Source organism: Paramormyrops kingsleyae, chromosome 16 (genome assembly GCF_048594095.1).
Source record: "Paramormyrops kingsleyae isolate MSU_618 chromosome 16, PKINGS_0.4, whole genome shotgun sequence".
Taxonomy (NCBI): Eukaryota; Metazoa; Chordata; class Actinopteri; order Osteoglossiformes; family Mormyridae; genus Paramormyrops; species Paramormyrops kingsleyae.
In genome coordinates, this window is record NC_132812.1 from 23,952,719 (window position 1) to 23,971,867 (window position 19,149).

The 19,149-nt window shown below is 47.4% G+C and overlaps 1 protein-coding gene across 1 annotated transcript in view; it reads left to right on the top strand.

Moving 5' to 3' along the window:
• The window catches only part of LOC111858366 (unconventional myosin-X-like), a 74,941-nt gene that overhangs the window by 9,987 nt on the left and 45,805 nt on the right, over positions 1-19,149 (top strand). Inside the window, exon 2 of the mRNA XM_023840108.2 lies at positions 8,918-9,016. Coding sequence (XP_023695876.2) covers positions 8,918-9,016 — 99 coding nt within the window. The remainder of the gene's footprint in view (positions 1-8,917; positions 9,017-19,149) is intronic.

Genomic DNA, 19,149 nt, shown 5'->3' on the forward strand with positions numbered 1-19,149 from the left:
TCTCCCCATGGGTTGTTCCCTGTCTTGTGCCTGTAGCTTCCTGGATAGGCTGTGGACCTCCTGTGACCCTGAATGAGGCAAGCGGTTTCAGAAGATGGATGGTATTAAAAGCAGAACATGCTAATTACTAGAGGATATTGGGTGATTAGAAAAACCTCATTGTAAACATCACTTGATGGACAAGTGAAGTCTTTTAGAAAAACCAGTGGGGGCATGTCCCTGTATTCCAGTTGATAAATATTGTGTATGCAATTAAGTGCAGATTGAAACGGGCACCATTTTGGGGTGGAACTCCAAGGCATCTTCTCGACATTCCACCTCTCCCCTGGCTCTGTTCGGTCCGCCTGATCCTGCAGAGGTGGCAGTAAATCCCAGAGGTTTAGTCACAGGTTTAGTGGGTGTTTGCTGATTTAACTTGGGTGCTGCTCCTTCAGCTGTGCTGCCCTCCTTGAGTCTCTTCAGACCCCTAATGACAGCCTGCAATGCACACGGCTGTCAATTATGGGTCAACAAAGTGTGTAGAGCAGTGTCTCCCAATCTGGTCCTCGGGGACCCGCAGACAGTCCATGTTTTTGCTCCCTCCCAGCTCCCTGCCAGATAGTATCTATTTTTGCTTCCTATCTCGTTCCTCCCACAAATTCCTGAATGAGTTCCCATCTCCAAAGGATGACACAAGGAACCAAACCAAAGCCAACTCCTTCAGGATGGCAGGAAAAAAATCTGGAAGTAGAACTGGCTGGAATCAGCCTTAGTTTCATTATCTCGTTTGTTCCTTAGATAACTATGCAAACCGTGAATGCATGTGTGCCACATGGGACCTTCTGAGATCCTCCAAGACCATGATCAGGAAGCATGGGAGGATGGGTTAAAGACCACAAGATGGGAGAGGGCAGCCTGCCCTGTTGACCTTTCCCTCCCAGGATTCCCGAACTTAGCGACACCAACGCATCCTCATTGATACTTTGGCTGGTCCTTTGATGCCTGGGAGTTAGTCTGGTACTGTAACATAACACTGGGACAGTGTTCTTAGCCTTTGGCTGCCTGCGATATTATGGCTGATTGTACCTGTTTCTGATTGTTTAATTGTGTTAGAGAGATGCTGGCATTGAGCAGTAAATGAGTCCAATCCTGGGGGATTTTTTCTTCTAAATTTCACTGCCAGCCATGGAGTTCAGTGTAATTCCAGTGCCACTGGGCTGGGCTCTTCCCCTGGGATCTGCAGTGTGGAATGATTAGCAGTCATTCCATTTTGTGGGAAAAAAAATGTATTATTTAGTGAGGTTTTTGAAGTTGGGATTGTGAGTGTTGATTGCTTCCCAGATGCTCAAAGTGTCTCTGTGTTTCAGGAACTGTGTGTCCATCTGCATTTAGCTCGTGTCATTTAACAGGCACTTACCCATAGTAACTCTACGTATTCGTACAGATGGACATTTTATTGCCTGCAGTTCGGCTTTAGTCTCAGGCTGCAGCACCAGATCCCTCTCGTGCAACTTGAACCGAAATCATTTTTGGTTCCAGCTGCTGAAGCTGTTATCCCGAGCAGCTTGCATGACCATGAGCATCAGGAAATGTGAGTGCATTTTAGTTTCAACTGACACCTCCCCGCCCCCCATCCGCCCCTGCCCCCCATCCGCCCCCCCCTGCCCCCGCGAGGTCGGTCTTTACTGCTGGATGGTGTATATCTCCTTCCAAGGCTTGCTAGCCCTTATTCCGCTGAGGTTCGCTTGCAGAGTTTAGCCCGCTTGCCAGATAATTTCCGCAGCTAGGCTTTGTTGATGGCCATCTGCTAGCCACTCTGAAGAAAAGGTCACAGGAACCAGGAGCTGAGATGGGGAGCTGTGAGTTATGGCCTCACTGGCTGTGGGACTCTGTGTGATTCTGTCTGACCCTCAGTTTAATTTGCACATTCAGATGCGTGGCTCTGATGTGATTGACCTCTGTGGAGATTAAGAAACCTGCTAGTCACAATATATCCAGGCAGTGGGAATTTATTTAATGAATGCTGGTGTGTGTGTGTGTGTGTGTGTGTGTGTGTGTGTGTGTGAGTTATGTATACATAACACTGTGGGGAAAAAATGTCCCCACAATGTGATAAACCAATTGTGACTGCAATCAAAAAACTAAAAATGAAAAAAAGACTTGTTTTGTTTGGTTACCTATGGTTAAGGTTAGGGCTGGGTGGGGGTTAAGGTTGTCATTACCAGGATTAGAGTTTTTTCCCATAGAAATGAATGGATGGTGTGTGTGTGTGTGTGTGTGTGCGAGCGGGTTTACCTATCCTTATGGAGACATAATGTCCCCATAACGTGATAAATATCCGTTTTTTTCCCCTTATGGGGACCGGTTTCCTGGTCCCCATAAGGGAAAACTCTATTTTATAAAAATCGGTGACTGCTATGAAAAAACTAAAAATGCAAAAACTCTTGTATTTTGTTAGGTTACTTATGGTTATGGTTAGGGCAGGGTAGGGGTTAAGGTTGTCATAGTTAGCGTTAGCATTTTTCCCATTGAAATGAATGAGCGGTCCCCATAAGGATATGTTTACCCTACATGTGCGTGTGTGTGTGTGTGTGAATAGGCAGAATGGGCCCCATGGAGAGACAGCTCGCAGTCCACGTGCCAACATCGCTGAGCCCCCCCCTGCACGCTTACCCCCCCAACCCCGCACGCTGACCCCCCCCCCCACTCTGACCCCTCCCCCCCCGTGCAGGCTGACCCCCACCGCAGGCTGAGAGGTGGGCTAATGCACCATCCTCCTTCTTGTTTTTGTTTTTTTTTTGCGCCTAGGATTTTTTATTTCCCCCCTGGGACTGCCATCCATTAGCTAATTTCTCATCATGGCTTCTCCATCACTAATTCATCCATGTATCCACCAAAATGTCCCAGCAATCATGTGACATGATGACTCCACCTAACAACGGACATGCACGCCGTGGGGGGTGTATCACCACCGCGCTGCCGCTCTGTCCAGTAGCTAATATGCTAAAATCATGGACATTTCATAGCTGCATTCAGTCAGCTGCAGAGCCGCCCCAGTCACCCTGTCCTGGGTGGGATTTGTGGGATGGAGGGACAGTCCGGGGCTTTTGGGTTACTGCATTCTCAGGAAATGAGTGAGCAGTGGGATGTTCTCGGTGCCGCACAGAGCGCAGTTAACTGGCGACAGGGGAAATGACTTTACTGAGGGCTTGTTATGGGGGCCCTGATCTGGCGTAGAGGTGAACTGACCTCCAAGGCATAAAATATTCAACAACCCAAAGGGAACAGGGAAGTTTATTTGAAAAGAAGGAGAAAAAAATGAAATCTGGACTGACAGGCCTTTCTGCTGAATCACACTCACCTGTATTTAAACAAATCATTTAAACAGGTACACTCTCTAGGCATTCAAAAACCAACAATCTGACAACGAGAAATGACATTAATGAGAGGTTGACATGCTTTATGTGCCATTTGCACAAGTACATTGGAATGCTTCTTTTTTGAAACCCTATCGTGCTCTGCTTTGACACACACAGACACACACACAGACACACACACACACATAGAGACACACACACACACGCACGCACACACACACATATACAGAGTAGGGTCAGGCCACTTATCCATCACCTGGAGAATTTCAGAGGATTTGTTTCATGCTTAAGGGCCCAACAGGGATGCGAACCAGCAACCTTCTGATCAGAGGCACAGAGGAGTTACCAACCTTCCCAAGTCACACACTCTACGTTTAGCCAGTATGGGTGGCAGTTTGTTTGACCTCATACCACTAGTGCTTGGTTTGGAGTAACATAAGATAACAGCCGATTGCTCAGACGTCGCCTCTGGTGAAAACAGTACCGGAGGACTTTGTCGCATAGAATGACGGCCATCAGAGGAATGGCATGCCGTCGGGTGAAATTTCGTGTTGTAGAGCTGTATATGGGGATTGGATTTCAAAGCTGATGGTCTTTGTGGGTCAGACACAAGGGGACCAGCCCACACCTGGACGGCACTGAGATGGGGGTCACTGTGGTCACGGCCCAGCCTCAGCTACGCTACACCACAGCAGGTCCGCCTGGCCTTACCTCCCTCACCACGCTGCCTTCTGGTGTCGTAAGCCAAGCCGAGAGATGGGATCACAGGGGCTTTGATCTGCAGCCTCTCTATCAACATGACTCGACTGCTCCCCTCCCCTCCAAGGTCTCTCCAGATGTTTTCAGAAGACTCAGGATTAGTTGTGATACCTCCCACACCCTGCATGAATGGTAATCTGTGGTGTCCTGGGTCCAGGGGTCAACAACCTTTTTCACAGTGAGGGCTACTTCTACAAAAAAATACCCTGGGCAACTACCAGTGGGGGGGGGGGGGGGGGGGGGGGCTGGGAACAGTAAAATTAATTATTCTTTCATGGCCACTGTACAGCACATATAGAAATACATGTTTGTACTCAACATACAAAAACATGAAATACACCAGATTCCTGGTAAGTGGGTTACTAACCATTGTCAGACATTCTGCATCAGGCGTATTCATTTCAGAGAGGAAGATAACAGACAGCCGGGATGGGCTGGGATGCTGGCTAGGCTTGGGTGGTATGGTGGTATTATGGTATTACCGCGGTATTTTTATTCAGTTCATCCCCCCCCCCCACCTGGACTGTGTTATAATGTCTGGAAGGTGGTTTACCGCCACTGAATACCGCTGACAATTTCAGACCCCCAGAAATTTTGGGAGGGACGATATATCTGTAATTTTTATCAGTGTCGAATGTAATCCAAGCAAAAAAACAAAAAAATAACGCAACTCATACTGACGCAACGTCCGTGTGCTAAGATAGCTAGTGACTTGAGAACGCAGAGTGAAGCGTGCAGAGTGAAGCGTGCAGAGTGAAGCGTGCAGAGTGAAGGGGACGGTCTGACTGGCTGGCGGCCACTGCTGCAGTCCTGGGAGACATCCCTCTGTTTGTAATCGCGTGGGAGAACTCGGGATGGGGGGGCTTCTGTTCGTCGGTGGGTGTGGCCTGATGTGAGCAGGGGTGCGTGGGAATGATGTCATCGTGGTAACTATGGAGAATATTCCCATACAGCATAATGCTGAGACTGGTGTGTAATGCACGTGGTAAATAATCCTTGCTGGGGGGGGGGGGGTTAGCATTTTCACAAAGCTGAAAATAAGAATAAATGAATAAAATAGCTGCCAGTCACATAAGCTTGTAAGCAAAATTGTTGTTGGTCATAGGATAGGAGATAGATACCTCAACCCAAATGCTTGTCCAGCATAAGAAGTCTTCAACATGTTATTGTTGGGGTTGAATCAGAAGGGTGGTTCTTTAGTAACACCTCTACTCCTGGAGGGGTGACATTGGTGATCACCTGTGTTTGAGTTCTTTGCGTGGTCATTGTAATGTGATTAGCCGTGGGTGCCTTAGCCGCAGACAGAGTTCAGGAAACGAGTTTCTGTGAAAACGGAGCAGGGAAAGTTGACGGCACAGCAATCCAGGACTCTGCCCCCTCACGTTGGACAACCCCGGGTCCGTCCTTCGGCTGCTGCTGGTCGGTCTTTCCAGCGTTGTGCCCCGAAGCCCGAGAGCGTGGAGATGGGTCACCAGTCTAATTGGATCAAGTAATGCGATGACAGACTCTGTCGATTAGCTTCCGCTTGTTCAGGGCATTTCGAAGGCTCAAGTGGCCCGGGGACATAGAGGGCAGTGCGGAAAAGACACCTGAATATTTAGGAGAGGCATTTTTTAGCAAGGTGATGGTAATTCAAGACAGCTTCTCCAGCTTTCTGGGTGTGCCACATAGTGTCAGTGGCCAGGAAACGCTCTTCAGATACCCTCAGTCCTTTTATTTCACGCAAGGTCCTTTCTGAAGGGATCACCTTCAGCCGGCTTTGACAGCGACTCCCCCGAAGCGGGCGTGCTCGTGGCAGCCATTATTACCAGCGTAGCCCCTGCTCTCCCTCCCCCAGAACACAGGGGACAGGGACAAGGAGCTGTTCCCTTGGGGCAGAACAGCGCTGGTCAGATGTCACATTTAGTGACAGGGAGCCCTGGAGGTGCCAGCTCAAGGCGCTTTTTCAGCAATGGAGATGGGGGTGATTTTAACGTGGTTATCTCTTTGTAGCATGGCAGCGTTGGATCTGCTTGAGGGTTTAAGGGGGTCGGGGTGAAGTCATGAGTGAGGGCTTTCATCTCCCAGCAGGTCTCAGCATTTTCCTTCCCACAATCCCCTGCAGCCACTGGCTTCTACTTACGGGCCTGTGTCGTACTTCACAGTCACAAGTTCAAAAAATCCCACAGAAAAAGGGTGCAAATACGCTGTTAAAATTAGTTTCCTGAACCCCCCCCCCCCACTCCACTGCCTACGTGTTCCACTTCCTTATTCCACACAGCTTCAGACACTGGCTGTGTGGGTCTTGGTTCCCCGTCTGTTATTCTTTGCATGGAATTTTGGGCAGAGATCTCTCCAATGGGCCATGTGAGACGGACATGCAGGGTCTGCAAATCGCAGCTAACCCATGTGTCCATGTGTAGAGGTGAAGGCCACATCTTTAAAAGCAAGGGGCTCTGGGTAAGATTTACCTTTTTTTTAGCTGATGCCTTATAGTCATTTTACTGGCGAAGGAATTGAAACTCAAGAGTACAAAACCCTTATAATACAAGTCTGTGTCCTTAATTACTAGGCTACCTGCCATTCCGTTCTGTGAAATGCTCACCTTTAATTTAGGTCACCTCAAATCCAAAACCAGAGGATCTGCCGCTGTCTTGTTACAGGAACTGAGACTGGACAAGTACAAGTTTGAGGCTAATTTTAATTAACCACCAAACCCGCAAACACCCAAAACTCCCTCTTGGGGAAGCATCCCAGATGTTCTGCCCTGAGTACATCTGAGGATCTCAAGAAGAGCACGTGGTGCTGTAGAAAGCTATGCCAGCACATGAGAAGATAAAAGGCAAAGTCCCTTGTTCAAACAGAGGGATTTGAACCTGCAACCTTCTGGTCACAATGGTTTTTAACCTTCACAGAGTCCCACATAGACAATTGTCACATTTTCATCTGCTTTTTCATGACTAAACAGCTTACCGGTTTAGTCATTCAAAATCTCCTCCACGAAATTCCTTCCTTGTGTCAATCAGCTGTATAACTGATAATGCAATTGTGAGTCTCAAGTTAGCTCGACAGCGGCAGCAACCGATTGCATTAATAAAATACGTTTCTAAATACTGCTGGAATGTGGATCTTTTCAGGGAAGCCCTGCATTTCCTTATTTGAACTGTTTCTTCGGTAGATTCTGGCCCAACTTAACACACTGTGGTAACATCAGTTTGTCGTCTAGTATGAAGTCAGAAACACTTCAACAGAAGCTGGACTGAAATGGTAACTTCCTTCCTGGGTCAGGCCAACTCGGGAAGTCTAAGCAGAATGTGCCTGAACCTGAAAGACCACTTTGTTACTGTTTCTGACCAAAAGCCTAAGCCTAATGGATTTGTTGTACGTCCTTTCACATGATGTCCACAGTCAATATTCCTTCATCAACACTCAGTTCTGATGCTGCAGAATGACTTCAACGGGACAGAGAATTCTGTGAGTTGAGTATTTATGCTTTTCTGGCAGCAGCTGAGGTCCCTGGATCCATGAAGGGCAAATTCAGAATTATGATTACTGTGCTCGCTGTCTACTTGCATTACAATAACATACGGGTATGGCCCTCATTTCAGTTCATTTTTGCGCAGGTGTTTAAATTTGTGCGAGTGGGTGTCCTTACTCTGTTGTGCCTTGAGTTGGCAAGGAGTGGGAAACCTTGTGTTTTCACTAAGAGGGGCAGAAGGATGGAGCAGACCTGACCCTGATCTCACCCTCATGTTTAAATCGCTGCTTTTCCTCGCCGTCTTTCCATTCCACTGCAGCCTGATTAACCCACGAGAAGCAGCCACTGGCTGCAGCGGCTCACGGGGGTGGATTACACTTCAAAGTGAGCCCTCTTAAAGAAATGAAGGCACTGGGTTTTGCCCCCACTACAGCTCTGAAGCACTGCCCATCCCACTACTGTAAAGCTAGAAAAATATTCGACCCCCACGACCATTTGTCCAAGCCTGCAATAGAGAAACCCTTCGGCGAGAATGATGGATAAGATATCATTTGATTGTCTGGCTTCTCATCATTACTGATGTGTTAAGCGAACTACAGAATATAGCTTGTAGTGTTTGCCATACCCCTCCCCGTGGCCCCCCCCCGTGCCGTTTAATAATGAGGATCGTTCTCCATGAGCTCTGACCTTGCATTGGGTTTCCTCATCATATTGATCCCCCCATTCTAATGTTCTGAGTGGGTGAAAAATTTGGGCAACATTTTCGCTTTCCTGCTATGGGGGATGGGAGGTTGCCAAATGTAGCGGATGGCCCAAGTCATGCCTCACTCGTGGCAGCTAGGTGGCATCGGCGAGCCCCATTAAGAATCAGCCACTGATTTCTGTTGTTCTATAGCGGTGCAGCTGGGCAGTTTGTTGTCATGCAGTCACACAGCATTTATAATACCAGACAGCAACAGGACAGGGAACGGGAACCACAGCGGTAGTTACAAGCAGCGGCAGATTAACGAGTTCAGGGGCAATCAGGCTCATAACTCGGCAATCGGGCTAGTAAAATCGTATATATATAGGAAATAGTCTGCGCATACGCATACCAAAAAATACACAATGGTATAAAATCCCGCAAAAACAGGTGCATGTGGGATTGGTCTCCCCATTCAGTTTTAACCAATCACCAACTCCAAACAAATAAACAACCAATAAAGGATCACTTAAATAAATAAATATATAATAACAATAATAAAAACAAAACTAGATGACCAATGTGCCCCCCCCTGATCACTCTGACCCCATGGCTGCTGAAGCCTATTCATTAATCATTGGTTCCTCTGCCTCTTTGCTGCAGGGAGCTCGCGTCTGGGTGCGGGACAAGGATCAGCTCCTGGCCTCCACGGTCAATTCCTGCGACGATGGCTCGCTCGTCCTCACCACGGACTACGGGGAGGTAAGATCTTGCGTCTTCCTTGCTCTCCACAGCTGTCAGATATTTCCTGTCGATTGTTGACAGCCAAGGGTTTCCATATGATACGCAAATGAGTTCTTCAGTAAGGAGTCAATCTGACATAATAGCATGAGACTGGATGGTCAGCGGATAGCATGAGGCTGGATGGTCAGCGGATAGCATGAGACGGATGGTCAGCGGATAGCATGAGACGGATGGTCAGCGGATAGCATGAGACTGGATGGTCAGCGGATAGCATGAGGCTGGATGGTCAGCGGATAGCATGAGACTGGATGGTCAGCGGATAGCATGAGACGGATGGTCAGCGGATAGCATGAGACTGGATGGTCAGCGGATAGCATGAGACTGGATGGTCAGCGGATAGCATGAGGCTGGATGGTCAGCGGATAGCATGAGGCTGGATGGTCAGCGGATAGCATGAGACGGATGGTCAGCGGATAGCATGAGGCTGGATGGTCAGCGGATAGCATGAGACTGGATGGTCAGCGGATAGCATGAGGCTGGATGGTCAGCGGATAGCATGAGGCTGGATGGTCAGCGGATAGCATGAGACGGATGGTCAGCGGATAGCATGAGGCTGGATGGTCAGCGGATAGCATGAGACTGGATGGTCAGCGGATAGCATGAGACGGATGGTCAGCGGATAGCATGAGACGGATGGTCAGCGGATAGCATGAGGCTGGATGGTCAGCGGATAGCATGAGGCTGGATGGTCAGCGGATAGCATGAGACGGATGGTCAGCGGATAGCATGAGGCTGGATGGTCAGCGGATAGCATGAGGCTGGATGGTCAGCGGATAGCATGAGGCTGGATGGTCAGCGGATAGCATGAGACTGGATGGTCAGCGGATAGCATGAGGCTGGATGGTCAGCGGATAGCATGAGACGGATGGTCAGCGGATAGCATGAGGCTGGATGGTCAGCGGATAGCATGAGGCTGGATGGTCAGCGGATAGCATGAGGCTGGATGGTCAGCGGATAGCATGAGACTGGATGGTCAGCAGATAGCATGAGACGGATGGTCAGCGGATAGCATGAGACGGATGGTCAGCGGATAGCATGAGGCTGGATGGTCAGCGGATAGCATGAGGCTGGATGGTCAGCGGATAGCATGAGACGGATGGTCAGCGGATAGCATGAGACGGATGGTCAGCGGATAGCATGAGGCTGGATGGTCAGCGGATAGCATGAGGCTGGATGGTCAGCGGATAGCATGAGACGGATGGTCAGCGGATAGCATGAGGCTGGATGGTCAGCGGATAGCATGAGGCTGGATGGTCAGCGGATAGCATGAGGCTGGATGGTCAGCGGATAGCATGAGGCTGGATGGTCAGCGGATAGCATGAGGCTGGATGGTCAGCGGATAGCATGAGGCTGGATGGTCAGCGGATAGCATGAGACTGGATGGTCAGCGGATAGCATGAGGCTGGATGGTCAGCGGATAGCATGAGGCTGGATGGTCAGCGGATAGCATGAGACTGGATGGTCAGCGGATAGCATGAGGCTGGATGGTCAGCGTGGCCGGTGAGGGGTACGTGTGGCATTAGTAGTTGGGTTTGTACAGTAACTGTGTGTCTGTGGGGGTGAATACAGTCTCCTCTTTCTTCTACCCTCCCTTGCCGCCTGGGACATACAGGCCCCATGAGAAGCACAGAACCAGGGTGTTGAATGAGCCAAATGCTGTGGCCTTGCTTATCTCTCTGACATTGAGCAAGACCTTTGTGTCTGGAGGAAATCCCGAGCCAAGCACACAGGCGGGGGACAAAGATGGCCATGGGAGAGAGGAAACAGAGAGACATAGAGTGAGGAAGAAAGGGAGGGAAATAGAAGGAAAGAGACTGAGCGATAAAGGGAGGGAGAAGAGGACATAGGAGCCAGGAAGGAGAGAAAGACGGGACAGATTTTTAATTGTGTAAATCGATCAATAGAGCAACAAAAGAAAGCATCTCGCTCAGAGATGACTGTCGCATTGCCAAATAATTTTTAAAAACGGAAGCGGTCGGAAATGACTTTCTTGTCAAGATTTGCTTTGATTTTTCAAACTGCAGGGAGTCTAACTGTAACTCGATTCAAAGGACTGTCTTTGGAAATTGATGCTCAGTACTGACAGATTTTCGCCAGTTACTTTTATTTCCATTTTGATCACTATCTCACTTGCATCAGTCTAATGACTTACTGCTAATGATGAGAGTGCTGTCTTACATGATGAGTGATCGGGGAGAGGGCTTCAGAGAGCTTTATGTAGCTATTTTGTATGTTCATCTGCCCAGTTGACGCTTTTTAAACCCTTAATAAACATTACCAAAGGATTCTTCATACATCGGGTTATCAGTTGCCATGGAAACACATAAAATCATTAAAACTAAACTGCCCATCATTTCCTGGTGTTTCTTCTTGCTCTTGCATTGATCACAGCAATGCATTCCTGCATCTCTCTCTCGCTGTCTGTCAAATGCCGTTATGTCTGTAGTGTGCGCAGGTGTTTAAACCGTGTGATCTGAGCCCCATACACATTTGTAGAGCTTTCTGTGGAATTACCCCCCGCCTCCATGTCTGTTCACGGACATTTATTGGAGATATATGGCTCCTAGACCTTTAAACCATGGCTTTGAACTTGGTGCAGGGCCATATCTTACACAAGACAACTGCGTACCGCACCTGCCCCCTGTTGTGTCTGGGCCGTTTGGCCTAAAACTCCTCCATCCCATCTCGCTTTCTCACACTCAGTTGGTTGTTCTGCTTCTGCAGAGTGCTTTCTTTCTCTGCCAGATTCTTCTTCTGTCCTCTGATTCAACTGTGGATCGTGGACTTATCATGTCATTTCCAGGGCAGCGTGGGTTGTGGAAAACAAACCTCTGCCACAGATGGGGCTGGATACTTTAACCCTCAATGGGTCCTTGTCAGAAAGTTACGTTCCAGGTCCTTGGGGTTCAAGTTGCACCCCTATCCATTGGCATATATAATTCAATGGTACCAAGCTCAAATTCAATTAACTAAAGTTAAGATACATTTATTAGTTAACTGCATGATGCTTGCACAGCTTACGCAGTGAGATAGTGCAGTTAAAGGGGTTGCGGCAGTGTGGGGGGGGGGGGGGGCAGCAGAGGGGACTGGTCATATAATGCACATTCCGACTGTATCCTCTTGCAGAATGTGTCGAAGAGCTTCAGCTGTGGAATACCTAGCCATGGTGTTATATCTTTTCTAACAGTTGAAATGCAAACAAAACAAAATGGCTGACTTTTTTTTATATCCGAAAATGTTCTAGAATATAATAACATAAAAAATTATAGTAGCAATTATCACTAATTAACTGAATTTGTCGATCATATCAATGTCATAAATTAACCCTAAAAAGGGTTATGTAATAGCAACTGGACTTTGTTTTTCATAGAAGACGTTTTGCACTCCATCCAGAGTGCTTTCTCAATTCTGACTGACTGGCATAGCAGGTTGATGAACCCTGTGGAATCCTCAAGTTGTTAGCACTAGATGGTCACTTGTGGGTTGTTGTTGTTCCTCCTGGCTTTCATGTGTTTCACTGATACCACCTGAGGCCGAGCGTGAACGACTTTGGAAGCGTCTTGGCAAAGTTGAAAGAACTGCATTGTAGGTGGACCGGGAGGACAACTGCTTCAAATGAACGACCGTCGTTGAACAGAGGAGGTGGCCTAAGACGTCTATCACCTACCTACAATGCAGTTCTTTCAACTTTGCCCAGACGCTTCCACAGTCGTTCACGCTCAGCCTCAGGTGGTATCAGTGAAACACATGAAAGCCAGGGGGAACAACAACAACCCACAGGTGACCATCTAGTGCTAACGACTTGAGGATTCTACAGGGTTCATCAACCTGCTATGCCAACCAGTCAGTCAGAATTGAGAAAGCACTCTGGATGGAGTGCAACACTTCTTCTATGAAAAACAAAGTCCAGTTGCTATTGCATAACCCTTTTTTAGGATAACCATGACCTGGATAACTGAGAATCTCCACAGACATCTGTCATAAATTAAGTTTTTTTTGGGGTGCATTTTGCACCCCCGAAGAAAGTATGCCAGCGATAATTGACGTCAACACTTTTTCTATCATTTTCTGCATGACGGTATGTAAAACTGGTGCACTTACAATGTCCTAGAGGATAACTGCTGTAATTTTAATAACAACATGGTAGTAGCCATAGAAATGGGCAGGGGGTGCAGAACGCACCCCAAGGAACCATTGAGGGTTAAGCCTCAGGCTAATATTAGTTTCCCTGATGTGCTTCACTGTCATGGGCAAGGACCTGCTGCACCCATTTCAGTGTATTGTGATGTAGCCGCCACACTCAGGAAACTCCCAGGTTCGATTTCCTGATGAAGGCCTGAAGGTGGTACAGGGGCAGGTTTGTGCCTTTGTGTTTCAGTGGCAGGGCGACCAAGCACCTGAATCCCTAATACTGGCACTGTGAGTCATGTGACCCCTGTCACCATAGCTCATGTGTCATCATCAGCATCATTGTCATCATCATTATCATTGCCATCTTTACAATGACTTAGATATAATATTTACCAAGAACACACCTCGGTGTACATATCTGTTTAGTGCTTTTCATGTTTTGATGGAAATTGCTTTGAATTATGACTAAATAAAACTTTTGATGATAGGGAAGCCTGCCGACATCCTGCTATTTTGATATAAATCTTTGTCTCTATGTTTTGCTTATTTACCAGATTCTTTAGCCAAAGGGACATGCAGGGTCCAACAGTCCCTGGAGCAATTGGGGATTACAGGCCTTGCTCTGAGGCCCGATGGTGAAATCACACTGCCAAGTCTGGGATTTGATCCAGCGACCTTCTGATCACTGACAGAGCATCCTACCCTGCTCAGCCGCACGTTTGCAAGCTGCAATGCCTTTGGGGTAGAATGGATGTATTCCACCACTGTTTCTTCCCCAGTGTTTGCAGTTTGAGGTGTGACACATTCACTGTATGGTCACATGTTGTGCCTTGGCATCTGTTTGATATTCAGCTCCTACTGGATAGGCTTGTTATGAAGGATGGGAGTTACGATGGTGCTCTTGCTTCTGTCTTGCTGTCTGCTCTCCGCTGGCCCTCTGGTCACGGCCAGCCTCCTTTGCCGCTAGACTGTGCCACCCCTCAGCCCTGCTACGAGCTAGTGTGGTGCGGTGTTGCCATGGAAACGGCTGCGGTGTTGCCGCAGCAGCGGAGACAAGTGTCTCTCATTAATCCACAGCCGCATGGACGTGTGAGCAGCGTATGGCCGGCTGCTAGCGCGCCAGCCTGGAATCTGCCTCCTCTAGGTGCAGTGGTGCACCGCGGAAGCATGGGGGGGGGGTGCCAAAGAAGGAGGATTTGGGATGGCTTTCCAGACTGGCAGGTTTGCAAAGGGATGTCTGCTGGGGGCACGATGGGTGTGGATGTTCGGGGCCCACAGGTGTGGCTCTAACTGAGCTCTAATCAAGCACGCAGCCGGTGTGTGGGGTGGTGCTGAGTCATGTGACAAGAGCAGCATTGACATCTCGCGACCCCTTTGACCCTGAGCACGATATGTGATCACCACATTGATTATTCTGAGGTCTAATTAGAGACGAGGAGAACAATCACGGCTGGGTTGACACTGTATCTATCATGAGAATGAATTCATTTTGGTCCCAAAGGTCAGGACCATATAAAATATCCATAGCATGTAGCTATAAATGATAGGGCACCAGTTAAAGTGCCTCAGACGTGGCCTGGAGCTTATTGTCCTCCAGCGAAAGCCTCAGCCTGTGACCTGCACACTTGCTCTGTGGCTCCTGAGGCGATTTACAGTCTCATGTTACAAAATGGTGGCGAAGAAGCCATGACATCTTGCTATATCCTTCAGAACACTCTCAGCTATGCATTCCTCTGTCTCTCTCTCTCTCTCGTTCTTTTGTTGTGCAGAGAGTGAGGCTGCACTGGAAATATAGGGAATGATGGAAGCAAACTCTGCACCCCAGCCGGTTGATATAGAGATGGCTTTTGGTGGGAACGGGTTGCCTTCATGGAATCCTACTGCCACACATGAAGAGGCTAATTAGCAATTTTCCCAGAAACCTTGGGGAGTCAACAAGTGGCTCTAGGCTGGGTGGCGGCCTTTGGCCCAGGAGTGGAATTCTGCAAGTCTTCAGCGTGCCCTTGGTGCTCAGAGGCAGTGGTCACACGGGAGGTCACATGATATGAGAATTGTGGATGTAGCCCCGGGGCCTTGGGCACTGCAGCAGGAGAAACCGGGGGGAGATCTGAGAGCCTTGGCAGTGTGAGGCAGCACTGATGGAGCTCTCATGGAGGAGCTTCTGCAGCAGGAGAAACCTGGGGGAGATCTGAGAGCCTTGGCAGTGTGAGGCAGCACTGATGGAGCTCTCATGGAGGAGCTTCTGCGTGCATCTGTGCTGAAGGAGGGTACAAGTCAGTTCACCGTCCCCCTAAACCAGTGTTTCCCAATCCCAATGGGGGGGGGGCAATCTTATGCAAAAAGGGCCACTGCATATGTGGGTTTACATCACTAATTAGAGGACTGATTGGCTGAAGAGTCCTCACACCTGGCTTTGAACAGCTGGTCTACAGGTGATCCCAAAAACCTGCACACACACCAGCCCTTTGCAGATAAGATTGCCCCCCACCCCTGATTTACCAGCTTACATAGAGACCTTTACAGCAGTATTTCTGGGCATTTCATACTGAGGTTATCTAGACTGAGCTTCCATTGAACGCCCAGGTACCATTGTAAGCAGTATAGGAGCAGGAGATGCACAATAACTTCTAATAAAGCAAGAACCTAAAAAGACTATTCAAGGACTATATGTGCAACATACTGTAAGAACATTTAAGACATCCATCCCATCCATCCATCCACCTATCCATCCATACATCCACCCATCTATCCATCCATCTCCCATCCATCCCATCCATCCACCCATCCATTCGCCCATCTATCCATCCATCTCCCATCCATCCATCCATCTGCCTATCCATCCATACATCCATCTATCCGCCATCCATCTATCCATCCATCCGCCATCCATCCATCCATCTTTCAATCATTTATCCTGCTTAGGTTCGTGGGCGTCCTAAAGCTTATCCAATTCTGCATAGGGCTCAAGACCAGGCTACAGCCTGGACAGGATTCTGATGTGGTCACTACCAGAAAATAGAGAAATAGGGAACTGGTTTCCACAGGATTCCCAAACATATTTACACATGTACATATATTCAGTGAACAGCTGCTGATACTGGTGTGAACATTTAGGTGATATTCTCTGCTGGTTCTGTGTACTTAGGGGTATGAGTCACCAAGACTCCTCCCCTTTACCATGCTTTTGGTGAATCTCCATATCTCGGCTGCTCCTGTCTCTGTTTTCATATTCACTAATGTGACATCAGCTGCTCCAGTTCAGTGTCTTCAGTAAACCTTGAGATGTGAGCCAGGAGATGCCCGGACCCCTTATGCTGGCCTAACACCAAACGGCCCAAGACATTTCACCAGTGTCTACAATTTCCCAGTGTCAGAAGAAAATCATGAAATTTTTGCTAGAGTTGTGGCACTCTCCTGTCTTCTTGATTGCTCGGTGTAAGGTGGTCGGGAAAGTTGTCATTTTCACGTCTTGAAGTTTGGATAAAATCAATCATATTTAATATTATCATAGGTTTTCGCTTTTGGCTCATGCAAATAGTGACGTGGACATTGTCAACATCCAGACAGGAAGCAGGAAAGTGGGAAGAGGATGTCAGGTAGGGTAGACAGACACGGAGGATAGACAGACTTTGCTGTCCTTGCTCATGCAACAAGGGTTGTGTCCACATTCTATGGTGTCTCCTCTTTTTACTGTTTTATCACAGCAAACCACTGCTCACACGAACAGCTGTGGCCAAGCGTTGGTTCTGTTTCTACTCCATTCTTCTGCGGTTTTTCTCTTCCTGTAAATTTCCACCAGAAGCATGATGGGAAATAATCTCAAATGGAATCTAGCTGCAAATAGTAACCCTGCAAGATCCTCAAAATCATAATCCGTGACAAAAAAACTCTGTGACTAATGACGCATTGTCTTTAGAAGTAAGAGGTTGTCAGACTTTGACAAGTCATTTCAGAGTCTTTTCAAAGTCTTGTAGTGTATTGTTAGCATTAGCAGAGAGATCAGTGACTAATTTATATGGGAGCACAAATCCCAGTTGCATTGCCTCCCATCCTGGAAATTGATTCTTCATGGAAGGGTTTCTGAAATCCCCCTACAAGATTGAATTTGCCGTACATGATGATGTCTCCAGTGAAATGTTCAAAGAATGTACTCTCTTTTGATTTAAATTATGCTGAGTGACTTCCTACATCAAAGGTCTGATTTCTGATAGTAATTATCTGGTTGTGTGCATCTGCATTTGCATGTGTGGGTGTGCACATATGCATACATCTGGATACACAATGGCATCACACAGGCCCAGACCGTTATGACTTATACACTAGAATCCATAAGTATATTACCTGCAAAATACCAGTTTATTGGTTTGCAGGTTCAGGCTCTAGGAAGACTTCAGCATGTTTTTATATTATTCTGTATCTACGCTCCCCCAGTATTTATAGTTTGGTATTTGTTGTTTCTCTACTGTTCCTTGTGTGCCGCTCCATGACAGTGAGGCGGCAATAAAGTGACTCGACTTTACTCGGTCCATCGACTCATCTCCAGTCTTCAGTTTCTTCATTATTAAAATATTATGCCATGTTTCTTATGCTTGGCTATTATCCAAAGCAAATTGTGCAACCAGATGTTCTTGCCAAAGCATTCTATATTATACTGATGGTTATAAACAAAGCCCCTGAGATTTCTACCCACAGCATTTCATCTAAAAGTCCTTAATCCCTTTGCTGCTATTGTCACACATTTGTGCTCATCACTGTTTATGAGACCACTTAAAGGACCTCGTTTTGGGGTGACTGATGGTCATGCTCTGCCTGCAGAATGAGATAATTGCATGAAACTAGCCGTTACTTTGTACTCGGTCTTCTTACTGTGAGCTATGCGTCTTGTACAAATCAAATGAAGCTTTCTGCTTCATTTGATTTTGCTTTGAGGAAATGTCATTTACCTAAATTGACCTTTAGTGCGTCAGTGACCTTTGTGATTCAGAAAACACTGGCATATTTCGAGGAGCTTTTTAATGATGATTTGAAGTAGATTGTCTGAAAGTGTGTGCGATTATTTGAGCGTTAGTTCACAAACACTGTTAGAACTTTGCAACTCTTGTGGAATTTAATTGGTGATTGTGAGGAGACACAAAAGATAGACGCTGGTGCAGATCAGTAAGGAAAGCATGATCTTTACTTCCAAAAGTTTCACACAGCCGGTATCACAGTTGCCGAAGCTTTCAAAAGAGGGCGAAGGTGATACATGGTGATTGGGGTAGAGGCGGCAATTGTGATCCGTGATCCATACAAAAGGTGGGTGATCGGCATCGGTCAGCAGCGGGCAGAGGCAGTAATCGAAATCCAGGGTGCAGGCACAAGTTGGGCAAACGGCGTCGGTCGGAGGTGATGGGCTAGGCATAGCTCGGGGGCTATGGAACGAAACCGAGGTCAGTACACGAGGAGACAGGCGCGGGTATGAATGCTCAAACTCAGGTAGAACCATGAAGATCTGGCAATGGTGAGTCAGACCTCACAGAAGATAGCGGACAGCTGGGAGAGGCGTGGCTCTGAGAAGGAGCCACTGGGCCGATCGTGGAAAAGAGCGAGTCCTGACGATGGGACGTCCTCGAAGGGGAGTGAGGAAGGCGAGGAACGTCTGGGGTGATCTGTGACAGGTGATGACTAAAGTGAACAGAACAGAGTGTGAAATGTAAAAGATTTGGGAGATGAGGTGTGGTTCTGAGATACAGTACCAAATCCAAAGGTTTATTCCAAGAATATATTCCATATTGTTTGTGAACATATCATGAAATTATCTGACTTTATTATCTGACTATATATTTATCTACTTAACTGAAGTATTAATTCTACAACTAAATTTGTTCTTGATATGAATCAGAGCAGGAAAAGTCAGTCACTGTATTTTTGATAGAATGTAGAAGAAAGAATGCAGAGTTTGGAACACAAAATTTGAAATG